The 27,698-nt window shown below is 38.3% G+C and overlaps 1 protein-coding gene across 6 annotated transcripts in view; it reads right to left on the minus strand.

Annotated features, from left to right (window-relative positions):
* Positions 1–27,698, minus strand: part of PBX1 (PBX homeobox 1) — a 434,341-nt gene that overhangs the window by 403,597 nt on the left and 3,046 nt on the right. For all 6 annotated transcript variants that reach the window (XR_011558631.1, XR_011558632.1, XM_070746821.1 and 3 more), the window contains exon 2: positions 26,384–26,457. Coding sequence is in view for 4 of the 6 variants with exons in the window: in XM_070746821.1 (XP_070602922.1) it covers positions 26,384–26,457 (74 nt within the window). In the remaining 2 variants the exon portion in view is untranslated. The remainder of the gene's footprint in view (positions 1–26,383; positions 26,458–27,698) is intronic.

A 27,698-nucleotide genomic window follows, 5' to 3' on the forward strand; every position in this document is an offset into this window, starting at 1 on the left:
CTGTAGCATCTGCAATCATAAATGAAAGCAGCCAGGTCATAATAACAGATCTCCTGACAAGAATTCTTCTAAATGGAGATGCAAAGGTTTGAACATAAGACTTTCCACCAAATAATCAAGGACTCTTTAACCATATGGAACTATTATCCATACTTAAAATTTGCAATGTTATTCAAATTGGCCAAACATCTCCAAGATTGTTAGGAAATCATTATTTTCAAATAAGAAAACGGGCTTTGACTGAAGGTGACTTTTATCTGAAGCTTAGCTTTGCCACTTAGAAATATGAATTTCAATTCACACAATACTCAAAGCTCTGATTTGTTTCACTGTACTAAGATAAACTGCCCTGGTTTCCCACAACAAAGTAAGCTGTAAAATGCCTACTCAGCAGTGTGAGTGCCATTTAGATTTTAACTTCCAGAATCCCTCGGCCAACGCAATCATTGTTCAGAATGATGGAAGTTGAACTCCTTATACTGAAAGAGCACTAAGCCTGAAAAAAGTGCCACTGGTTATTATTTACATGGCTAGATCATTTCGTGCAATATGCTAAACCCAAAAAATAGAAAAACAATACTACAAGATATCCTCTCACAACATGTGAATCCTATTGTAATGAAAATGCATTGAATGTACTATATCTTATGGCAAAAATCTCCTCCACCTAGCCTTGAAATCTGTAGAAATAGAGAAATTACATGAATTAGACTCCTTCTTTGTGCTTGTTCTGCAAAAGTTGGAGAATACTAGTTAGCTGTTACCAAGCCTAGAAGATTATAAAAAGGTGGGAATAGTGCAACATTTGGAGTGCATCTTATTGCAACTGTCATGTTACCATAAAGGACAAGAAAATAGGAAATGTTTAAGCAATCAGTTCTGACTAATGTTTGTAAGTACAGTGGTACCTCGTGATATGAACCGCTCGTGATACGAACATTTCGAGATACAAACCTGGGGTTCAGAAATTTTTTATCTCTTCTTATGAATTTTTTTCGCCTTACGAACCCACCGCAGATCACAAAATGGCGCTCCGTTGGCCACCGCTGCCCGGCTGTCCCCTTTTAAAATAGCTGGGGGGCTTCTCGGCGTTCTCCTGAACCCGAACTTTTCGGGTTCGGGAGGCCGCCAAGAAGCGCCACCGCCCACCTGTCACCTTCTGAAACAGCCGAACTTTCGGCAAAAGTTCGGGTTCGGGTTTCGGAGGCCGCTGAGAAGCGCCCGGCTGTTTCAGAAGGTTACAGCTGGTTGGCACCGCCCGGCGGAGCACCGTTTTTACAATCGGCGGTGGCGTTTTCGGCCGATCTGGAGGCTGAAACGGAGGTGGGGAATCCCAATAGGGAATTCCATGGGCGGATCTTTGACATCACGAAGACATCCTTCCTGGAGGCTACGTTTGAATTGTGACCGGAAACTGATCGGCAGCCAATGCAGACTGCAGAGTGTTGGTGTAACATGGGCATACCTAGGGAAGCCCATGATTGCTCTCATTCAAATAACCTGCATCACCCCTCCAAAATGAATGGGACAGCATGCTTTAATCATCCTTCTTGAGAATTCTGCAGAGGACAGCAGATGGAAGTGAATGATGGCAAAGTATGGAATGGTCTGCTCTGCAGTTATGTTCAGTAGTTTGTTTAAAGATACAAACAATGGAACAGCCTTCAGGCATAATTCATCCCCAGCTTGAGTTTTGCTTCCTGAAAATGGACGTTTCCTAATTTGTGAAACCCTTCCCACTGGCAGGAGTCAAATTGAAGTGATAAAGACACATGCAATATCATGTTTGCTTGAATTTAATCAGCTAGAGCAGTGTTTCTCAACCTTGGCCGTTTGAAGATGTGTGGACTTCAACTCCCAGAATTCGCGTTGCTAGCTGGGGAATTCTGGGAGTTGAAGTCCGCACATCTTCAAACAGCCAAAGTTGAGAAACACTGAACTAGAGCTTAGACTAATACTAGTTTATTATAGGATCTGAACACCCTCATTATCTTGGGGCAAGGACCTGGTATTCCTAGTGCATAAACCAGTACTGATGAGAAAAACAAAAATATAGCACTCCTGCTAATCAAGGTTGTAAATACTATTCTAAACAAGTACAGCCCAACTCATTGTTCATCTCTTCTCTTTGGGACATTTCAGAATGCAATAAAGATAGATTTTTACACACACCCCTAATCCCCATTAAGACAATAATGAATATTGTGTCTTAATTCTAAAGGAATGATACTGCACATACTAAAGTTACTTCGGGAGGTAAGAGATATTGTCAAAAGGAAGATAGATTTATTCAAGGTGAAAAGAAAAATCTAGCCAGACTGTTGGAGAGAATACAAGACTAAAATTAAAATTAAGAGAACTGAGATTGTTACTTCTGTTTTTGTCTTTAGAACTTTTTAAACTGCTTTATGATTTCAAGGACATTAATATGCATGCCTACTATTCATGTTTCATTTATTGTAACATGCTCTGTGAGCTATATATATATCAACATTTTCACCTATTGCCCCAGCACTAAACCATTTGAAGATTTATTCTAATCAGTAAATAATAGACCAATAATAATGTCAGAAAGAGAAAGCATAAATGTCCATAACAAGTCCAGGAAAATGAAAAACTATCCATTAATTACAGTAATTGGATTACTAATAGGGTTTACGAAATATCAGGAATGTTTGGAACAAATTACAGTGGTACCTCTACTTAAGAATGCCTCTACTTAAGAACTTTTCTAGATAAGAACCGGATGTTCAAGATTTTTCTGCCTCTACTTAAGAGCCATTTTCTACTTAAGAACCCAAGCCCGGAAAAAATTCCCAGGAAATTTGAGAACGGCATGAAGGCCCAGCCAGTTTCCTGCCATTCCCCCTTTAATCCCGGCCATCTCGGGCCTTTCTGGACTGCCAGAGGAGCCTTTCAGTGGTGCTTAAGGAGGCTTTGGCAGCCCAGAGCGAATGGAGCGTTTTCCTTTCTATGGGCGTTTGGAGAGGGAATAAACCACTTCGCTGTGGTGACTCCCTCGCGCTGCCTCCAATACACCGGGTGCGAGGTTGCCTCCGGGAGCGTCTGGGTGTGGAAAGGCAAAAGAGGGCGCTTCGCCCTGGCTGGATTAACTCGGCTTCAGCCAAACTTATGAGTCACGACATTGAAGGAAAGGCGCCGGCTACAAAGCGAATGAGCGAGAGGAGAGGGAAGCCCTTCAGCATGGGAAGGAAAAAGCAGCATGTAGCAGCAGCAGCAGCTGCCTTTCGGTCAAAGGAGCAGGAGGTTCCCCCCCCCCTCACCTGCCTGGGTTTCTCTCTCTGGTGCAGTGTATTGGAGGCAGCCTTGTGCCAGGTGTATGGGAGGTGCATGCTCATCCTCGCTGCCTCAGAGTCCCATTTTTTTAAGCCTTAAAGTTTTGGAATTTTTTTGACTACCCGCACCTCACCTTCTTCTTTCGGCAGCAACTGTCCTCCTCCCCTTTTTCCTCCTCCTCCTCCCACCCAAATTCCGAGCTTTTATTTCTTTCCTAATAGGTTTGCACACATTATTTGCTTTTACATTGATTCCTATGGGGAAGATTGCTTCTACTTAAGAACGTTTCTACTTAAGAACCTGGTCATGGAACAAATTAAGGTTCTTAAGTAGAGGTACCACTGTATATGATTTTTATATGTTTATTCAGTACATTAGTGACCATCTATTTTTCATCAACATTGGATTCAACAGCAGCACAAGGAGAAATAGTCCTGAATTCAGGAATCTCTTCTAGCCACAAAAGCAAATTTCATATTGCTTCCTCTAAACATTTGAGAGTATTGCAAGCTTAGTTCTGGTTCCTATTGGAAATCCAGAATAAGCAAGCAGAAATGTGACACCTTGAAAGGCCAAACTTCAACTGGCTTCTTTTACCAGAGCAGCCAACCTATACATGCCTTCCTGGGAACACATAATGGTTCCATTCGCAGAACTTCATTAACTTTTTATACACTCAGCTACTCATTTATAATCATTAGTAGACAAGAGGAGACAATTACTTGAGCACTGAGCAAAGGAAGAACCATTTACAGGAGAAGGGTGAGAACAGATCCCTCACCACGGAACCACAATGGCACCTTCATTATCTATTGAAATATTTCTTTAAAAGGTTCTGGAAATGTGGATTTGATACCCGAGAAGAAGTGTTTATGAACTGATATTATATGCAGAAAAATATTTGGTGAGCACTAATTAATTCCAGGCAAGCACCATGGTAAAAAATACTGCTGAGTCCAAAAACTGGGCATTGCACTCAAGTAACACTCTTAATGAATAGATTTTTTTAAAATGATTTTGTTAGTCATTAAGTATGTAATTATTGTTTTTTAAAAAGTGAAAGAAAGCCACTAATGAAAATATATCAATGAAGATATTCCCTCAAGATCTTTTTAAGAAGGAAAAGAAAGATACACAGTGAGTTAGGGAGAGAGCTGCCAAGTAAATTATGCATCGTTATTATTTTGCTACTTAGTATTACATACACATTTCTATGAAAAAGTAGTCATCACCTTTTGTATTTTCTAAATTTTTGCTCTTGGCCACTGAGGCATACCAAAGAACAAAATTTGATATTTGTTTTTCATTTACTTTCTAAGCAAAGTAATCTAATATGCAGTATGCCAATGTGAAAAATATTTGTTTGTTTGTTTATATTTCTATGCCACCCAACTCCCTAAGACAGTGATGGCGAACCTATGGCATGGGTGCCACAGGTGGCACACAGAGCCATATCTGTTGGCATGTAAGTCGTTGCCCTAGCTCAGCTCCAACATGCATGTGTGTGCCGGCCAGCTGATTTTTGGCTCACACAGAGGCTGTGGGAGGATGGTTTTGGCTTCCAGAGAGCCTCGGGGGGGGGGGGGGAATGGGGGAAAAGGTTTTTACCCTCCCCCGGCTCCACGGAAGCCTTTGGAGCCTGGGGAGGGAGAAACAAAAGCCTACTGGGCCCACCAGAAGTTGGGAAACAGGCCGTTTCTGGCCTCCAGAGAGCCTCCAGGGGGCGGGGAAGCTGTTTTCACCCTCTGCAGGCATTGAATTATGAGTATGGGCACTCACGCATGTGCAATGGCGAATGCTCACACTCTTTTGGCATCCAAGGAAAAAAAGGTTCTAGGAACAACAAAAACATAGATCAATATTTTTATTTATTTAATTCAACTTCTATGCCACTCAATCCCATTGGAATTTAGAGCAGTTTGCAACAAAAAAAATTGAATCCCACCATACATGCATACCAATCAACATATTTCGGCCATAACAGATGTTAATACTCACAGTCCCCAGGCCTGCAAGCAAAGCCAAGTCTTTGTAGCTTTCCGGAAGGCCAGTAGGATGGGAGCAGTATGGACATCCGGGGGGGGGGGAGAGTTGGTTCCATATAGCCAGGACAGCCACAGAGAAGGCCCTCCCCCATGGTCCTGCCAACCTGCATTGCTTAATTGATGGGACCCAGAGAAGGCCAACCCTGTGGGATCTTGTTGGTCTCTGGAAGGTATGCTGAAGACGGTTCTGTAAATAGTCTGGTCCTAAGCCATGTAGGGCTTTATAGGTAATAACCAACACCTTGAATTGTGACTGGAGACTAACTGGTAGCCAATGCAGAATCCAGAGTGTTGGTGTTATATGGGTGCACCAAGGTACACCCATGATGGCTCACGCAGCTGCATTCTGGACTATCTGCAGTTTCTGAACACTCTTCAAGTGTAGCCCCATGTAGAGCGCATTGCAATAATCAAGATGGGAGGTGATGAGGGCCTGAGTGATTGTGCACAAAGCCTCCTGGTCCAAACAGGGCCACAACTCGTAAACCAGGCGAACCTGGGCAAAGGTCCCCCTGGTCACAGCAGAGATGGTAATCAAACCTCAGTTGTGGATCCAGGAGAATACCCAAGTTGCGGACCCTGTCTAAGGGGGTCAAAGTTCCTTTCCATGCTGAACAATGGATGGACAGATGGAGTGGTCCTTCAGAGGAAATGCCCAGAGCCACTCAGTCTTGTCAGGGTTGAGCTTGAGCCTGTTGGCTGCCATAATATAAAAACATTTCAATTTAAAATAATTGCGGCCATCCATCCATGGGCCGACCTTGCTAGTCATCCCCACTAGTCATAATTCAGTAACATTTGATCATTTTCTACAATGACTTATTTGTTTCAGGTCCTTTCACAACTTTTAAATGGAACTTGACCATTCCAAAGCGCTGAATGTATTTTCCTTTATCTGTTCCTTTTTCAGGAGATTTACATGTATGGTGGGATCACTGTTTTGCTGGGCTATACCTTATCTTTAGTGGATAGACAGATGGCCTAATTTTTTGATACTTAAGTACCCAAGAGAAGACATGGTCCTTTCAATGATGTCATCCTGTGTAGCATAATGTTCCCACAGCACGACATTCCATGTTTGGATGGCACAAGGTTTTTATTGAAGAATTCCATTTTGATTTCTCCCAGATTTATCAACAGCATTAGAGAAGCTAAAATTTCATTTTCAAATCAAAGGACATTCTCCCCCAGAAATCCTTTGTTTGATTTTTGCCAAAATGAGACAAGTAACATTGTCTCAGTGAGCAATAGCTTTCATCTTGCTACTATCTTGTTTATTTTTTTGTGATCATGGAGTCATGAATACTGACTTCAGCAAAAACAAGAGAGGGCTGCAAATCCATAGATGTTCTGGGTTTTTTTGTAACTACCCAGATGATTTAATACTATACCAACAGAATTTTACAGAACAATCACAGTTATAAAAATAAGACTATTATCCCATATTTTTTTTTCATTTCAAGGCTAGCTGTGTCTGATCATGGGATCCCTGCAGCTTTAGAATTTTTTTTGTAAACCTTCACAGATTAGTGGTCATCACTTTTTTGGACATTATAAAATGTGACTCTAGAATGTGTTGTATGATATGGTAAAAAAAATGTGTCAATGATGAGGAATGTTGAGATCAAGAGCAGAGTTGACCCCAAAATCTTCGCTGATGGTATAAGGAAGTTTTCATACTAACCTGAATTATGTCTTTAAACTGAAATAAGTGAATTAAGAACATTTTTCCCCAGGCTGATGATTTGTTAATGAAATGAAATGACCATCACACAAAATGCCAGTAATATTCAATGGCAATGATACTCCACCCCCCCCCCCCAAAAAAAACCCTTTTAAAATCTTAAAAAGGAGTACAATTTCATAAAACTCTATTTGCTTAGAATTCCTTATTACATTTCTTCCCTTTAAATTTTAAAACTATACTTCCCAAACGCTATTATAGTGGCAAAAAATACTATAGTTGAAGGGATACTAGCTGAGGAAAAACTGCCACTCTAATGTTTCAGACCCATTTATTTTTCTTCAAGGGTTTACACAACTTCACTTTTGTTCAAATTTGAAAAATTGCTCTGGAGTAGGGAGCACTTTTAAGGTGTGGCACCTGCCAACTAATCAGTGATGTTTACAACTACTAGAAATGTGTAAAACTGGTTTATTTTGGAGATCCTGGAAGCAAATACAGCAGATTAAAATTGGTGCACATAATTTCATAGCAAATTCCAGTATTAGTTCTATGTGTGCGTGTGCATGTGTGTATGTGTTTGTATGTCTGTGTGTATACCATATTTTTCAGAGTATAAGACGCATCTTTTTCTTCCCTAAAATAGACTAAAAATTTGGGTGCCTCTTATACTCTGAATGTAGCTTTTTTCCAAACCTAACTAGCTGCTAACGATCTTCCCCACTCTTACCTTGCAGGCTCTTTCATTGTTTCTCTCTGCGATGAATGTTTTCCAAGTCTGAAGTCTTTGCAGGTTTTTTTTCATTGCTCTACTTGCTCCGAATATTTCTTTCCAGCCCTAATGAGGTGCTAACAATGTTCCCAGCTTTTAGTAGCTTGCAATCTCTTTCATTGTTACTCTCTGCAAAGAATGTTTTCCAAGCCATAAGTCTTTGCAGAGTTATTTTTTTCATTGCTATACTTGTACCAAATATTTATTTCCAGCCCTAAGAAGGTGCTAACAATGTTTCTAACTTTTACCGGCTTACTCTCTCTGAATAATTTTTTTTAAGCCCTCACCAGAGGATAAAATAATGTGCTGAAGTTGACCTGACTAAGGATACTAGTCAGATGAATATCTGATAGGCAGATTTTTCCCCTATTTTCCTCCCCAAAAAACTATGGTGCTTCTTATAGTGGTGTGTGTGTCTGTGTGCAATTTTTTTTTGTTCAGTCACCCTGGTATGTGGTAGGAGGATACAGCCTCCTTTTTGTCCCTTGGCCTCACCAGATGCCATATTCCAAGGCAGATCAACTTTTTATAGCCGACAACTATAACCTATAAGTGTAACATATTTTTGCTGATAATGAGATCTATAGTAGCCTCCCTTCCTTTCATTATCAGCAAAAATATGTCACACACATACACACACACACACACACAAAACACATTTTGAAATGACAGGAATGTTTAATAATTCTTAATTCATTTTAACCAGTTGCTTGATCACAAAATCTAGAAAGTGGCTAGAAAAAAAGTTTTTCATAATTATGACTTATGGATATTCACTATCTCCATAAATCAAACCAAGAAATGTCTTTATACACTTAGGACAAAAACACTTCTTTCTAGTTTTTACAGCCAACAATTGATACCTGTAGAGGTACTCCTTGACTTATAATCACAATTAGGATCAGAATTTCCATTGGTGATCATGTGAGTGCTAAGTGAAGCCAGCTTTCCTCCCCCACCACCATCTTTGACTTTGCTTGTCAGGAGCCAACTGGGAAGGTCGCAAATAGTGATCACATGGCACTGGGACTCTGCAACCATCATAAATATACATTGGTGGCAGAGGTGGCTTCCTCCCAGTTCAGATCGGTTCATCCGAACCAGTAGTAACCCACTGGTGATGTCACAATGACATCACAGAACCGGTTTGGTCGGTGCTGGCCCATGGATGCTGCCATCTTTTTTTAAAAAGAAAATGTTGGGGTTTTTTTCTTCTGAGCATGCACAGAAGCCGAATTCCCAGCACTGTGTATATGTCACCATCTTGTTTTTGGCTTTTGGTGTGTGCGTGTGTGTGTGTGTGTGTGTGTGTGTGTTAAATTTTATTTGCAGTGTGCATGCGCGCAACATGGGAGGAAGTGAACCAGCAGCGAGATAAATTAGAACCCACCTGATTGGTTGCCAAGTATCTGAATTTTGATTACATGACTGCTAGGACAGTCAAAAACACAAAGACTTTTTTCAGTGCTATAGTGACTTTGCATAGCCATTAAACAAATGGTTGTAAGTCTAGGACTACCTGTAATTATTTCATCCCCAATATTAATAAGAGAATACTGATTTTTTCCTAAAGCCTAAACATTTTTATTTATCAGGTCCATCCAAATTTAACTGTTTGCTGCTGAGTATGTAAACTTGAAGCTTATACATTTCCTTTTCTTTTTCTCTTTCTCTCGAAAGCACAAAGGATTAATAGTTACAAATTAATAGTAATCTAATAATGATAGATTTTACAGTTAAAGACCAACAGTTACAAACTAAAAGATGCATGCATTTTAAAGCAGTGAAAATAAATAAATAAAATAGGTATAAAATGTAAATCAGCCTAAGGAAAAATAAATCATCAAGAATGGTAGATAATTAAGCAACGGCAACCACATCAAATTGAGCAGCCTTACTAGAAATACTGGGGATCTATCAGAAAAGACAAATCAAATTATCTCCCTTTCTGATCTTTTATGTCTGGGTGTTAAGAAAACCATTATTAGTTCACTTTGTCATATAAATGGAACATCACAACAGATGTGAGACTGATTCTATTTCCTGTAACAGGTATGGACAAAGTCATTCTTGCAGACAAATGTTGGCAACTCTTCCTTCTAACAAGGAAATGGCAAAATATTACATTAGATTAGATTAAGATAAAAATTCTCCTACAGGGTAGACAAAAGATATCCACTAAGTATTGGTTCAAAAAGAATAGCCTCCCAAACAAATGTACTCCATATACACACAATGAGCTCAGACTTCTGATTCACAAAAGAGAAGATTTCAGCTTGATTATTTGTTTATATTATACAGACATAATAAAGGTGTATCCTATAATATCCTTTTTTGCATGTAATGTAAATAAGGAGTGAAGGAATAAACATGAACATTCAAGATACAGTATGTGGCTAGCCATGTAAATAAACCAAACTATAGCCTGCCATTATGTCGCTATCCTGGCAGTGTATGCATTTCAAGGACAACATATTTTCAGAATAAGCCATCCTTTGCGTCAATTGAAAACTATACCATGTAAAACATAAAAACAAAGATACACAAGAATCACCAACTTGCTTATCAGCATAACCTTACCACTATGTCAGCTGAACACTTCATGAAGAGTGAAGACAGGCGTAACATAAAATGAGAGTTCCTACTGAATCCCTCTGCTACAACATAAGCCCAGCTTCTTTCCAGCTTCATAACAGAAATGATTGGCAAGCATATAAGCATACTGAATTCTAATTCAACAAAGGCATTTGCTCTTTGCTTTGGGCTCTATTTATTTTATTTTTCTAAATTTTGCATTACAGTACATGTTAATAGTCATTAAAATAAATTTTAGTACAGTATATTTATTCATTTTCCATTTACCTAATGTCTAGAAAAAAAGGTTTTATAAAATCAAAACTGCTTTAGGAACATGGAAAAAGTTCCTTCAAACAGCCTAGAAGCAACAGATACTTCAAATTTTCATAACTATTTTAAAGATCATGGCTCTAGACCAGAGGTGGAATTGTTTCAGATCAGTTCAGGCAAGCTGGTTGTTAAAATTCTGCGCAGTTCGGCAAACCAGCTAATCCCACCACTAGCTGGCCCTGCCTACCCTGCCCCCCACCTCTTACAGCCACTCCTTTTCTCACCTCATTTGCTTTGGCCGCTCGCTTGCGTTGCTCGGCAGGCTTGGCTGGTACCTGGTAGGTAGCACTCCAGCTGCTCTCCGGCTCTTTCCCCACATGGTGCCCATGCCTCAATTGCTTTCCAGATCCTTTCCTGCTTTCATGCCAACTGATCTCCAACTCCTACCGTGCTTGCCTGCCTTTGTCTTCTGCCGCACGAATCCCAGCAGCCGATAAGGTCCCACAGAGTTGGTCTTCTCCGGGTCCCGTCGACTAAACAATGTCGGCTGGCGGGCCCCAGGGAAAGAGCCTTCTCTGTGGCGGCCCCGGCCCTCTGGAATCAACTCCCCCCAGAGATCAGAACTGCCCCCACCCTCCTTGCTTTTCATAAATTGCTTAAGATTCACCTATATCGCCAGGCATGGGGGAATTGAGACATCTTGCTCAGGCTTATAGACTTTATGTATGGTATGCTTGTGTTGTATGTTTTTAAAATGATGCGGTTTTTTAAATACTTTCTTTTAATATTAGATTTGTATATTGTTATTATTATTGTTGTGAGCCACCCCGAGTCTGCGGAGGGGCGGCATACAAATCTAATAAATTATTATTATTATTATTATTATTATTATTATTATTATTATTATTATCATCATCATCATCATCATCATCATCATCATCATCATCATCCTTGGCCTATCATGTGGCGCCTGCGCTCCAGCTGCTTTCCCACTTGCTTGCCTTCACCCCAGCTGTTCTCTGGCTCATTCCCCACTTGCCTTGCCTGGTAAGTCATTGTCACGTACAGGGACAAAGGGGCCACGCCTTTCTCCAAACCCTCTTTTGGGCCGTTATGGAAAGAAAGGTATGGGAACTGAAAGCCAGTTGTGTCTCCCAGGCTCTGTCTCACCTACCCCCGACAGTACCTCCAGGCTGGGCAGTGGTTCAACTTTCCCAGCTGGCTGTGCTCCAATCCCCACCAGCTGGTGGCAGAGAGGAAGACAAGGCAGATTGAGGTGCTGCTTCTTGGACCACCTCCCCCAGCCATGTTTCACCCCAGCCCGGACCCGCCTGCCACGGCTGCCAGCAGAGGGGGGTGGCCAGGGACTGCAAAGTTGCGCTGCCCAGATCACCCCATTTCCCAGCCACCACCCCACCCTCTATAATAGCAGTGGCAGGGAACATGGGATCACCTGGCGGTGGAGAGGGAGAGGGAGGAGACGGTGTGTGTGAGGTTGGGGCTTCTGGGATGAGGGGAACTGGGGAGTGCCTGTGTCCAGTTCATCCAGCCTCTCCTCCTCTTGCAGCTGCAGGTCCTTCAACTGGCATGGAGGGCAATCATGGCCTCAACATGGGTTACCAATGCTTCTGTTAGTAGTATATCTGCTTCATTAAGGTGATGGGAAGGCAGCTGTGGAGGCCCAGTCATGCATTTTTGATTGCCCACTGCCACCACTGGCTGAGAACTCCTTCATTGCCCAGAGTTGCCTGGCAATGCCCATGGCATCTCCTGGCTCAAATGGCCGTGTCCAGGCTAGGGAAATAAAGCTTTTGTGACCTTCTGGCAAGTAAAGTCAATGGGGAAGCCAGAGCTATTTAACAACCAGGTTTACTAACTTATCAGCTGGAGTAACAGCTGATAAGTTAACAGTTGTTCACTTAACAACTGTGGCAAGAAAGGTCGTAAAATGGGGTGAAACTCTCTTAACAAAACCACTTGAGAACAGAAATTTTGCGCTCAATTGTGGTCCTCCATTGAGGACTGCCTGTATGTAAAACATTTTCAAGAGCAAAGTACTCATCAACCAGAGGCTGCACTTTATAGTAGTGTAGTTATATTTATTCATAGCAATCAATGAAAACTTGTATCAAGCTTAACTGCGTAACACTAAGATTTTCTGCATGTGTGCCTAAAGAAAGTTTCAAATGCATGGTTGAAACTTGAATGATGAATAGTATATTTATCTCTAATATTCAAAGCTAAAAATAACTTTTTAGCTGGAATCCCCATTTGTATACACTGGATACATATATCAAGCTACATAATTACAAATTCGAATCCCATCAATAGTCTGGTATCATTTTTTGAAAGGCATCTTGATCATTATCTGATTTTTACCACAGCTGGAAATTGACATCAGGTTCCAGAGCTGGGATTCCTTGTTGCCTGCCACAACTTCTGGCCCTACTGACATTTTACATTAATATATGGACAGTAATTTTAAACTTAGGGAGTTGACATGTTTCAAACAAAATGCCAATGTCTTATTATCTTTATTTCCAATATTATCTTTGACTCTTGTCTTTAAATATAAGAATGATGGGAAGCTACAAGCCGAATGATTTAAGAATACAGTATGTCCTTCTGCATTCTGTACTAAGGGTTAAATCAACAAACCAGCATTTTAAGGTATGTCCTTCATGACTGCCATTTCAGAGGTGGCACAACTTTACCTAGCTGCCATTCCTATAAAATTCCAGCATTTTAAAATGAAATGTATATATTGTATCTGACTGAGTATAAACAAAACAATCAAAATATAATTAAAGCTATATCTTGAATAGAATGAACAGATCGAACAGAAAGAGAAGGTAGGTACCAATAATGACATGTTTTAATTGCGAATAAGAAGAAAAGTGGCTCTTGGCTTTTTAAGGTAACAGAATGGAAGGGGCTTTTTAATTTTCCAGTAGAAGCTAATGTCCATAAAAGAGTAAAAACTAAAGCCAATAAACAAACCAATTTAAATTAAAAAATTTTTTATTAATTGTGATCATCACACCCAAAAGGTTAATAAACAAGTAATTACAAACCCTGGCTTTTATCTGGATGCTGCATGGTTTTTCAAGGGCCAAAGCTTAGGATACAGAAAGGTAGAAAACACATACTGCAAGGCAACAATATGAACCTGCAAAGAATTGCCAACCCCACAATAAATCATATTTCTCTAAAATCACTTAACATAAAAAGGAAGATTGTGAATCTCTAATTATTCAGGGATTCTTTTCCTCAGTTCACAAAGTCTTTCTTAAACCTCAAACAGATGCATGCAGAAGCAAGTTGAAGTTTAGCTGCCCTGAGTCTTCGGAGAGGGGTGGCATACAAGTCTAATAAATTATTATTATTATTATTATTATTATTATTATTATTATTATTATTATTATTATTATTATTATATTATTATTATTATTATTATTATTATTATTATTATTATTATTATTATTTCCTTTAAAAAATAAATGTGTTATGTATTTTATTCATTAGATTATTTATATTATGCCCACTGCCACTTGTCTGGGTGATTCCTCATAAATCAATAAACTTGGTAACCAAAAGGGCTCCTCAGGTTTGTTGGGGTTTTTTAAATTAACAACTCTTTTCCATTTTATGGTTTTTTAAAAAATGGTCATCTTACCTCCATTCAAAATGAAATGGGGATTATCAATATGTTATCATGTTTTCCAATGCCCTTTTCCCTTCAGTCCTCATCAGGAGTATTTTTAGCCATCAGGCAGCTGAGCTCAGCCTGCATAAACTTTGGTGGTGCTGGAAACTTTGGAAGGAGGGAAAGGGACAAGGTGTGAGATGGCAGAAAAAGAGCTGAGCCACTCTGAGTGCTGGTTGGAAGCGAACTTTCCGTGAACTCTGTTGGGAAGGAAGAAGAGGGTGAAACTCACCAGACATAGCACTCAGCAGGGAAGGAGGGAGGGAGGAAGAAGCAGAGGGGAGAGGCCCTCCTGCATCCCCTTCAGCACAATTGCCTTTAGAAGCAGCAAGACATCAGAGGGCTAGGCAAACTGCCTTCCCAGGGGGCACATTCAGTAACAGAGGATGCCAACACAGCTCTTTTCTCAAACAAATCCTTCAGCAGCAGAACTAGGGGCCATCTGATGGATTTGTAATCTGTAGAAACCAAATAAGAATTCCTTTTATTTTGAAAGTCACCATGGAGTTTGTAAAGAAGGAGTGAGCACAATTGTGAACCCTTCCCTAGAAATTCATACAAAAAGAATGCCCAAGAAGTCCTATAGAGGTTTGGTGGGGGGGGGAAGGAGAGAGAGAGAGAGAGAGAGAAGGATATGCTTTGCAGCACCACACTTCTAAAAACTCATGCATCCAATCTGCAGAAAGGAAAATTAGAGCTTTTCATTAAATGTTCCTATGGAAGCATTTGGATGATTGGTAATAACGATTTTTACACTTAATTTTAGCCAACTTTTCCCACTATAAGTACCCTCAAAACTTTTCCCACTATAAGTACCCTCAAAACTTTTCCCACTATAAGTACCCTCAAAACTTTTCCCACTATAAGTACCCTCAAAACTTTTCCCACTATAAGTACCCTCAAAACTTTTCCCACTATAAGTACCCTCAAAACTTTTCCCACTATAAGTACCCTCAAAACTTTTCCCACTATAAGTACCCTCAAAACTTTTCCCACTATAAGTACCCTCAAAACTTTTCCCACTATAAGTACCCTCAAAACTTTTTCACTATAAGTACCCTCAAAACTTTTCCCACTATAAGTACCCTCAAAACTTTTCCCACTATAAGTACCCTCAAAACTTTTCCCACTATAAGTACCCTCAAAACTTTTTCACTATAAGTAAACTCAAACCTTTTCCCACTATAAGTACCCTCAAAATGTAAGGACTTCAGCTCCCAAAATTACTGATAAACAGGGTGACTGCAGAATTTTGAAAGCTGAGGCACAGATACCCAGATTCTGCATCATCATCATCATCATCATCATCATCATCATCATCACATGGACATACGATCTTGATCTTCTTGGACTTCAACAAGAAAATCAGACAATTCTACAGCAAAGATTCTCTATTTTCATTTTCAGTTCCACAGAAAACGCTACAGAGATCAACATCTGCAACCCTTGCAGGAATCCCAATCCAAAATCTGTCTTGTCACATGTTTTAAACTAACAGGTCCACAATCATTATGCAGCTATGAAATCTCAGGCTACACATGTCAAGGCAACTTAGCATGCCTGTCAATTCCTTTCATCTCATAAAATGTTAAGATCTCTTGTCATTTATGGCTATATCCATATTAATTATATGTTTACAACTTATATTGTTTTTATTGTTTCCTAGTATGATCTTATGATTCTTGATGAATATATTTTATTTTTTCTTTATATACACTGAGCACATATGTACCAAAGACAAATTCCTTGTGTGTCTAATCACACTTGGCCAATAAAGAATTCTATTCTATTCTGTTCTGTTCTATTCTGACTTTTATTTGAATTGATGCCTCTAACACTCCATGGCACTGGCTTTATCATCCTTGCAGTGGCCCCTCTATTTCCTTGTCAATTGGCTCAAAACCGAAAAAAACCCAAATATACCCTTACAGTCAATGGACATATAGATGTATTCTATTTGCCAAGCCTGCAATAAAAACTGAAAGGTTCTCAAATTTCAGAATTACAGAGACAGTGTATAATATCTTAATGACATTAAAAATCTAAAAGTCTAAAATTACCCCTCTTTTTCTGAAGTCTTCAAAAGATGTGAAATATAGACCTGACTCTTAACCCCAAATAGCTTCCCATATTAGTCCTTAAGAAGTACCTTTGACCCTGGAAATATCTCTTTAAATCAGTGGGTGCTATACAACATCCTGAAGGATTGAATCTCCTTCTGGCAATGCCATGGTCATACAAGGCTCTCTATTCCTTCTGGAGGGGTCTTAGAATGATCTGGTATTTCTTACAAATGCTCAGAAAAATAAGGATTTTCATTTTTAAAGCAACTCAAAGAAGCTTTTTATAAGGCTTCTAATGGACAAAGAGAAAAGGTGTTTGTTTAAGAACCAGACATTAGCTTATTTGTTCATGGATATCTGTTCTTCTTCGTGTGCTCTCTCTCTGTCTCTGTCTCTCTCTCACACACTCACAGAGAGAGAGAGAGAGAGAGAGAGACAGAGAGAGAGCATACGAAGAATAACAGATAAACTCACCAACATGCCTACCTCTACACAATGTATCCAGATTAAGTTTCTAATTTAAGTAAATTTATTCCATCTGATATTTTATAAGATCTTCTAATTATAATGTTGGCGGTTTTCTTCCAAATTTCTGGTTTGCCTATTGAGCCATTTTTTGCACTCCAGGGCTTTAGAGAAGCTTCCCTGAAGCCTCCAGAGGGCGAAATGGCCTTCCCCAAGGTTGAAAATCAGCTGGCCAACACGCACATGCATGCTGAAACTGACAGAGCAACGTCTCGCATGCCCTCCGATATGGCTTGGCATGCCACCTATGCCATCACTGCTATATATATATAATGAACAACAAATATAGTATATGTTATATACTGTTTTTCATGCCCAAAAAAATTACTTGAATTTCCTTAAAAGAGTTAAAATTAGTTAAAATATTGTAGGAAGGGTCCCCTCCCCAGAATAAAATATTCCACAGAATAAGAAAAGAAACAGACTAGGACACAGATGGGATTCAACCAGTTCTCACCAGTTCACCCAAAACGTTAGTAAATTGCTTATGCAGTTTGGAGAACTGATTTTTTAAAAGGGCAAAAGAGGGTTTCCCCCCCCCTCTCCCTTCAGTTAATAGCTCCACTTTACAGTTGTAACTGAAATGCAGCCATACACACTGAATCAAATCAATAAACAATAGAAACTGACAGGATTATGGCAGGGAAACCCATCAATTGCCCATGTAGGGATGAGATTAACCATGTAGGGATGGGATTAACCTCAGGGGAAGATTACAAACATTTTTATTATAAAGAGTTTTAAGTAACACTTCTTTAATCAGTTGATACTCCCTGGAGATTCCCAAGACCTTTTAAAGCTGCTGCATTATTGGCTAATTCTTGTTTCTCCCTGGGGGAAAAGATACAGGAGATAACAATGATACAGCGTGAATTTAATGCATGTGTTCTCCAGCCAGTTGTATTGTTTCTGCAGTGTAGGGTCCAATTTAGAACATAGAGAATATAGAATAATAAAGTTGGAAGAGTTAATGGCTTTTTGCAGCAGGCCCAAGCTTTCAATTAGCCTGAGCAGCTGCTCTTAGTTTCCCTCTAAGCTGCTACATTTGTTTTGGGGTTGTCTTTTTTTTTTAAAAGGAGGAATAGCTGTTTTAAGCATTTTCCATTGTTTTGTTGGTTCCTAGCACTGTCCTTTTGGGGTGTACATCCTTCACTCTTTTTGAAAGCCTCTAGTGATGGACTACCCATATTTTCTGAAGACAAGCTATTCCATTGGTTGATTGGTCTCACCCTTAAGAAATTTCTCCTTAGTCCTAGTTTGCTTCTCTCTTTGGTTAGTTTCCGTCCATTGTTTCTCCTTATGCATTTTGGTGCTTTGGAAAATAGATTGGCTCCTTCATTTTTGTAGGAGCCCCTCAAATTTCCTGACAGAACAATTAATCAGTGGAACAATGTGCCTCAAGAAGTTGTAAATGCTCCAACTCTGGAAGTTTTTAAGAAGAAATTGGATAATCATTTATCTGAAGTGGTTTAGGGATTCCTGCCTAAGCAGGGATTGGATCAGTAGACTTCCAAGATCCTTTCCAACTCTGTTATTCAATTCTATTCTAAATATTGGAACAGTGCTATTTTATTGTGCTATTTTATTGTGAGGTGGTCTAAGGATAAATTTCTTAAGGATGAGAGCAATCAAGTTGGCCATGCCGACTCAGTCACATGACCCATTTCCAACAGAAAACACCAGGAATCACAAAACCTGGGTAGGTGTGGCTGGGGGAGGTGTTATGTGACTGTGTGGGAGTGACATTGAGTTAGCCATGCCCACCCACCCACTCACATGATCATCAAGCCACACCCACAGAACTGATAATAAAAAAACCTGAATCCCATCACTGGAATAGAATATTCCCTCTAAAGGAAAAGAAGAGAAGAATCTCCTTAACAAAGCGCAAAAAGCAGTCCCAGTCTTTCTTCCACTAAAACAGGCTGCAGGAAACTAAGTTTCATTCATAAAACAACTAGATAAAGGACTAAAATTTATTATGCAGTCTAAGTTCTATTGCTGTCTTGATTATTTCCATAAAATGTAAGTTTATAGAAATAGGTTAAAGAACTTACAGAAATCTGGAGTACATTAGGAGCAAGCAAGAACCTTATTACCTCTGTATATATTTCTTGCTAAACCAAAATAGTGATTCACAAACTGTCATGATACACAAACTTGTCTTGATGTTTTTTGTGTGATTTCATATTAGTGTTATCACTAAATAAGTTACACAAGATACACACACACACACATAATGAACAGTACTGTATATTGTACGTTTAAAACAAGAAAAAAATATTTTAGCTACCAAATATACCCTGTTTGCAATTTAGTTCCAAAACAGTAACAAGCACTACAGAAATCAAGAAGGAAAGGGGCAAGCAAGTACATCTGTCCACAGACTAAATGTTCTTCCTGTGTTTTATGTCCTAAGTTTGTTCAGAGCTTTCTCAAAAGCTTTAAAATAAAAAAAGGAGAGCTTACAGTGTCCAATTGTCCATATCTCTAAAACTCTGTTCTTCCCATAGTGACCTCCAAACTAAGAAGAGGAAGAGATGGGGGGAGGGGGGAGCTTCATTGCCTTGTGTGCAAAGATTAAGGTACTCCAGATGTGCAAATGTTAGAGAATGGACCAAATAGGCAAAAAGCAAATTCCAGCCACCTCGGGAAATATTGAGGAACATATAAATGCAGGCTCTGCAAATAGCATGAGATTGTGGGAAGGAGGGGGGGGAAAGCTTTGGCAGATATACCCACCCTTAATCCTCCCAGGATACCACAAGAGGGATATTTGCTGAAGAAGGCAAAGCACACACACACACAAAAAGAATGAGCTGGAAATTAGTGGAGCCAAATATAAATTCACAGCCATATAAAGCATCCCATCCAATAGGGGGGAAAAAGCCACAATCATTTGCTAGCAAATCATCCCATTCCAAGTAACAGAATGGATTCCAGCATCTCTTTCTCCCTTGCTTTTAAATGCATTATTGAGATTCCCTGAGTCCCAGTAATTCCAATCAAATGCAGGCCAGAAGAAAATGACTTCTCAGATATGCCCCAATCCTAAAATGGTCATCAGTATGGTGATTCATTGTATCAATAATACAGTATATATATTCCATCAGTCTCATGGCTGCTAATTAGCAAAATGTCATGTTGCCATAGACTCACTGAAGTTCCAACATATTCTGCCCCAAACTGCTCTTCATTTCAATGATGCTTGTCAAGGCTTCCCATTCTGCTGTTATTCATATTTTTGAAGCCTATACCACTTGAGATGGCCATACCAACTTGCCTCGTGACACTGCTATCCTTCAGTGCTTCTTCTATGCTTGGCTTGCAAAATTGCAACCAAGTGGAAACTGCTGAGAACTCCATTATTCCCAGGCCAGCTGTTTCACTTAACTTCTTAATCTACATGAGCAGACAACTCAACATGAGACACACTCAGACACGTGCTCATAATTAAAAGGAGAAACAAACTCTTAAACTTGGTTTTTGTATGGTTTTCTACAACAAAGAGGGGAGAGGTGTCCATCAGCTTTCTTCGAGAGTGCCATAATCAAGGTATTGACCTAACTTTAATTGTGTTCATGCATGTTTCACTCTTCTGTTTATGCATGTGATTGCTCACGCATGGGACTAGGAACATGGAAAGGCAAATAAGGTTGAGAACTGGGTATTGGTGTGTAATTTTTCTTGTCGCTTGTTCTTTGGCAGTACAGTATCTGATTAGGGTCATATTTTAAAATCTGAGTAATAATATAAAAGGCAGACCATCTAAGCAAGCCTTTTTCTTTGCTGAGATTTTGTATCCAGTCTCAAACTGAATGCCTTACAGAGTTAAATAATTTGAGACAGCAGGCAGTATAAAGTATAAATTACAGAAAGCAATGGAGTAAAGAGATTGTATGCTGAATAAATTAAAGCTTTCAGTTAGGAGACCAGTAATGGAGGAATTAGGAGCCATGGAGGCAGTAGGACAATGGAGTCATTTTTACTCTGGTGGGAAACTGAGAGCACCTTCGGTGTTGAACTGAATTTATAGTCTTAAACCAATAAAATTTTGGTGTTTATTTTCTGAGTTATTAGTTATTAACATTTAAAAAGTGTTGACATGTTTTTGCTCTGCCCCTGATTTTTACATCTCAGTCCCATCTTTTCAAGTCCAAAGAACAACACAAACACCAAACAATGGAGTTTTCCTATAGAGAAATAATGATGGGATCCTAAGCAACAAGCTAAAAGATTACAAAAGCTTTGGTGCCTCTGAGGAGATCCTTAACATTTGCAGGAGGAATACTGCCACAGTGTCTGTGACAATCCTACTAAATTGATCATATCATAAATGTGGACAGGCTGGAGATTATTTAGCTTTTATTCATAGTTTGGAGGAATTTTTTTAAAAAAAAATCTGTCCAATTAATTTTTGCAGCCAGTGGGAGTGTGCTTTTTTCTTTCCTCAAAATGAAGGAGAACAATGTCATTGCTTTTCAATAATCATGGTTGGAGAAGACTCTTTGGCCTGCAAGCAAAAGCAAGGCTTGGGGCATTGGGGAAATGCAAGTTACTCTCTATTGATGGCATGCAAAGGGGTAAATACTATGGTAATGCAGAGAAAGAAGTTGCTAGGTTCCAACCAAGATATGGAACATATGCACAGATTGGGTAAATAAAGAACAAATAACGTACTGCATGACACCAAACATCTGCCTGCTGTGAGTATCTCTGCTAGAGACGTCTTTGTAACAGGAGGATGTAGGCTCTCAATGAATAATATGTCGAGGAACACTTTCTCAACTAACTTAAGCTATTTCAAAGCTATATTTTCATAATACAAATTTAAATCTCAGTCATACTTTCTGAGTGCATATGAATGTTATTTTAGAGATTATGTGGAAGATAAATTGTCAATGTGATCATTAGTGGCTGCTGTTGTTATTTACTAACACAGATTAAAACTTAAGTTTACAGCTTTTCCAATTTAAAAACACCCCACCACCACCACCACCACAAAAAAGCAGTTTCTAGTTCAGTCAACTTTCCAGTAACAACCCTTTTTATATCTCCTTTCATCCATTCAGATTCCAACATAATGTAAAATATACATAATAAATTGCTAAAAACTAACACAATTCAATAAAACATTTGGCAATCTAATAACATCAAGATACACGAGGGGATGAAATTAATTAAATGTCTGTACAAATAGATACAATTTAAAATAGCATCTAAAATATTTCAGTGTGGACAGGCTTTCTTCTTCTGAAACCATTGTTGAAAAAAACCTACTCTTGAAGAATGCTGGAAAATTCAGTTGGAGCAAAACTGACTCTAAATTTAAATCCTGGTTATCAATTGTTTATTTTTATTTTCCAACTTAATTTAAGATGTTGGTTTTAACCTTTAAAACTTAAATCCCAATTATCTATGGGATCACGTCACTTCTTATTAATCAATCAAGTTATTAGACTCTGTATGGAAAGCTACTGTTACTTCCAGCACTGGATAATGGCTTAATGTATATTTCACACTTTGTGATGTTAGTGTTCCATATTTTTTTAAAAAATGTTTGTATTTCTTGCAGGGTTTTTTTTTTAAATATACATTTGAGGCAACTTGAGGCACTCAGTTATGGGATCATTCATACTTAACTGACTTTGGAATACAAAATGAAATATTCAAAAACATTCACATTAAAGAATGAAAGATCTAACAATCTACCATCAGCCTATTTTCTTTCTACAGTAGTACTCAACTTACATCCAATGAGCCCAAAATTTCTGTCCCTAAATAATCCAACTCAGTGTCAATAGTACCACCTTTTATTATGCTTTTGTCACAGTTGTTAAATGAATTGCTAATCATATGGTTGTTAAGTGAATGTGGCTTCCCCCATTGTTGAAAGCCAGCTGGGAAAGTTACAAATGATGATCACATGACCTCAGAACAGTGCAACCCTTATAAATCCTCATAAGCCAGTTGCCAAGTGTCTGAATTTTGATCATGTGACTACTGGGATGTAACAGCTGTAAATGAAAACTGGTCAAAAGTCACTTTTTTCAATCCTCTTATAACTTTAGGCGTCACTAAACAAATGGTTGTAAGTCAAGGACTACCTGCATTCCAAAGGAAAGGCTGCTTTTGACAGAGTGATGCCTTTTAATCCCCAATCATTTGAGGGACATCAAACTCTCTTTTTCAGGCATTCTGATCCTGCAATCAAGAACATCCACAGCTTTCTTCTTTTTACATATTGCACAGTACAACTTATCATGCTTTCCATAACAACTCCTGTGTTAAAATTCAAGTAATTGTGAAATCTATTACATTTATCTTACTCAATAGTAAAATATGAACCAATCAATTAATCATAACTTTCTCTCTGTCCATGAAGTGCATGCTGAATCTAGACAAATAATATAGAGATGCAATATAATTCCCCTCATGATACTGTACATCAATATTAAATCTTGTCTTTTATCATTTTTGAAAAAAACAAACATGTTAAGATTTCATATAACTCACAGCATTATACATCAATGATTCATGACAACCAAGCTTATATAAAAAGTATCCATAACTCCTTTAAAATAAATTGAAATGACAGCAGGTAAAGGAAAATTTTGGCCAGTAAAGGCAATCTGCTCTCTAAAAACTTTATAGACACTTGGAGTTTATTCTAGCAATGTTAACACCATGAAATATTAGTTGCACTGTCACAAGGAATGGTGGTATAATTTTCAGCACTCTAGAGTCATCTAAAAATAGTAATAGAGTGAATACCACTTCGGTATATTGAAACGCCAGAGTTGAAAAGAGATACAGGGGAAAAAATACTAGCTGAAAACTATATTAACAAAGTGATATTTTTATCTGTTGTGATGAAAATAATAATATTTTTAATATTTTGGTTATTCCCCAGTATTGGCCTGTGTATTTATTCCTATTCTATCTTTAAAAAATCAAATCTATTTCTTATACTCCCTGGGCAATTTAAATTGAACATCATAAATCTTAGCCAGAAATATTCTAAGAGCACAGACATATTACATGAAGGAAAATAAAATGATGTGCTAAAAATAAATTTGCTAAAACTAAACAGGTTGGAAATGGCCAGGTGCTTATCACCTAATTTTTGCCCATGACTAGAATACCAAAAAAGATACATTTTCAATTACTGTATGAAACCAGATAGAAAGCAAAGGTAAATAATATATCTGCCTGAAATACTCCTGGGACCTCTATTGCACCCCACAATCCCAGTTCCCCAGACCAGTCAAATATAGTCAATCCTACCTGTCAATTCTACCTTAGAGTTCGCCGTTTTGAAAATCGTGATTATGTCTGCATGTTAGCATGCACATTAGTTGCAAAGGCAAGGGCAGAAGACAAAAAAGTACACAAAATAGAAGCAGTAAGAAAAATATGCATATATAAATAGGAATTTGCTTTTGTATGTGCAGTCCCTTGGATTATCCCGTGGCACATGGGTGGCCAATTCCACAAACTTCCCATTAATTTTTTTTACAGGCAGAATTGTTTATTACAATTTCCTCTCCCAAACTTCCTGTCTCCACATTTCAAGGAGTAATACTTCTGAATACTAAAATAAGTAGAAAAATGTCACAAACTAACTGATTTTTTTTTTAAAGCTACCAAACATTGTATTTGTTTGCAGAATCAAATGGCTCCACCTTTTGTCAGGTCATATAGAAGTTACAATGGAAATAACATGCACAACTAGTTACATTGCTCCTCAGTTCCCAACAGTCACTCAGTGGCTAATAATCCAATGGAATGAACCAATGTTAGGATAATGCAAGTTTTCTAATCTCACCCCAACTATTAAACTTCAGAGAGAAGAGGAAGAAATGTAAAGAAGTTGCATTCTTACCAACCACCCGCTACAACTTTGAACCATGCCAATTTCCAATCAGGGCACAAATCAATTAAAAATTGTGACAAAGAAGCATTTTTTTAAAAATAGTCCAGGAAAATGAATTATACTGGAGCTTAAAACCTCAAACTCAGTTTTGTTCAGAAAAGATAGGTAAGACTAATAGTAAAAGAAAATGTAGCCTGCGAAGGGGTCAGCTGCTGTTCTTCCTAGACTTACATATTTATTCAAGATGCATTACATCCCATTAAGAGAGACTGTAGGGATCACTTTACATTATAGGAGACACATAATGAAGACTCCTCAAGAAGGTCAGCCTTCAGTTCTTCAACCTTAAGGGCTTCAGAGGCTTGAATGGCAATGTTAGGTGCTTTGTCTAGGTTACTAGCTGCACAAATAAGATTTAACAAAGAATCTCCTTAGCCATCGTATACAGATTATTGGAGTCAAATAATCCTTTTTCATTCATCTTTTCACAGGATGCCGAACACACATACAGAATTTCAGAGGCACAGAAATTCAGTTTTCTAAAATGTGCTCTTTTTTATGTATCACTTTTCAATGTATATCAAGTGAGTTTACAATCATATTTGTTGTCACTTTCATTCATGTCAAACCTTTTCCTTATTTCATTGAGATCTGAGTTACTAACTGTTACATCCTTGTTGAAAAATGAGAAGAAAATGGGAAAGAACAGGAGACAACACTCCACAACTGAGCATCTGACCCAAGAGCTGAAACTCAGCAACAGTTCACACTCTTTTTTTTCCCTCTGAGCTAAGACAAATCTCTCTTTTCCATGAAGAAAAACATTTGGAAGTTGAAATAAATAAGTACGGGATGTCACTGAACATTGTTCACTGAGCATCTGCTGTTTAAGATCACCCTTGATTGATGACAGCTATTTTTAATTGTTCCTTTTAAAATTTAAATGCCCCCCTGAGACATGTTATAAGTGTATTAGCGCATGGCAGGAGGCCTGCGAGGTGGGAAACACATAACGGGTATTTTCATGTCATTAACACTTGAATCCAAGAAATACAATGTAAAATAAAATAACACTTAGAAACAATAGTCAAAAAAGCTAATCCACTATAGATATTAGTATAATTGTCTTGACAAAGGTTTTTTCTGGTTTTAGTATAAACCAAAATGAAACATTTGTAATTGTTAATGCATTTTTCAATGACTTTATAAAGCATTATAAAAGAAGAAAAATATTTCTCTTTGAGCAGATTATAAATTACAATCATGTAGCCACTTCTGGGCTCTTCTAAATTCATTGTAAATTGCAGAAAAGGTGTTAAGATAAAAAACGACACAACAAATATTCCCCTCTTTGTTTTTCCTCTTATACATAGCCACAATATCACATAAATCACATCCTATTTGCACCATTTAAAAATATGCTTATTATAACCATTGCAATAGCAAAGATAAAAATCTGTTTCTTTTCATGGAGATATATTTTTGAATGACATAGGTTTACAGAAATATTGTAAGCCTCTTTAAAAGGAGGGTAAAAGGTGCAAGAAAATAATAAAAACAATTCTTACCTGTTTTTTCTTTAATTTCACACAAAACATTAAAAAGTGCAGGTTTCATTCTGTGACAGTTTAGAGCATGTTTTCTGCAAGAAAATCAGAATGGTTAGGTTTGAAGTGAGCCACAGAAATGTGAATATCTTTAAAAATAGATTACAGGGTATTCCTTATGCAAAAAAGTATTAAAGGTTATAGTTAGTGGACATTGTGTCCAAGTGAAAAACAGCAATTCAATTTTGTACTGAATAGGATATCAGTTTGGCAATTGTAAATGCTACCAAATAGGGAACTATTTGACACCGCTATTCCAGCAGCATCCATAAACTATACTTTCTGGCCAGGCTATTAACGGATCAATGCCAGGAGCATGTAGAGGCCTTTCCAGTGTTTAATGATGATTTTATTCAACCACATAGGGAACTTTTGTATCTTCCTCTTCTCCCCCCCCCCCCCCGCCCCACCTCTATTTATCTATGTCTTACAATTCTTTGTTGAAGCAGCTCTACTGAAAAGGTTTGAAAACCCTTTAAGGAAATCTGAAGTACAGAATAGCTACTTTTCAGTAAAATAGTCTCAGAATGCAGAGCTATATTGAGAGGGGGGGGAGAGACATATAATCAGGTAGGATGGAAGTGGAAAAAACAATTATTTTCATGTTCCTCATAACTTATCGGCTTCCTTAAAGGAGTTAAAAAAAACCTACATACATACATACATACATACATACATACATACATACATACATACATACATACATACGGATAAAAAATCGTCACTATCACCACTACCATCATGTTGCTATTCTAGTATATATACAAAAAAAGAGAGAATTTATATGGGTCATTTCCTGCCCCACTTCCTTGTGCCAAAATGGGCCAGTTGTTGTTTATTAGGTTGATTAGTTTCATGTCCCAGCAGATGCCCATTGAAGGAAAGAAACAATCTAACATTGCTGTAACAAATACTATTTCTTTGACAAGTAATCTCTTCTGAGGATATGTTGCTATAATATGCAAGAAGTCTAGTCTCATTGGGCATCAAAGAAAGGGTTTGAGAATCAAAATTACATGTCATAAGAACATGAACATTTTGGTGCCTTGGGCAGAAAAATCGAAGAACCTTCTCATTCCACTGATTAACATGGAATGCTACCCATTAGGCAGGATTCTTTTGCCAGCAGCCCATCATTTCTATGTGCAAGAGAGCATCCCACTGGTGTATACATAATGGAACTGCTTTTCCCCCATTCCTAGCAGTACACCAAATCCATGGCTCTGGGGCTTGCAACTGGCATACCTGCGCACAATATATTTTGATTTCCTAAATA

This window comes from Erythrolamprus reginae, chromosome 3 (assembly GCF_031021105.1).
Source record: "Erythrolamprus reginae isolate rEryReg1 chromosome 3, rEryReg1.hap1, whole genome shotgun sequence".
NCBI classification, from domain to species: domain Eukaryota; kingdom Metazoa; phylum Chordata; class Lepidosauria; order Squamata; family Dipsadidae; genus Erythrolamprus; species Erythrolamprus reginae.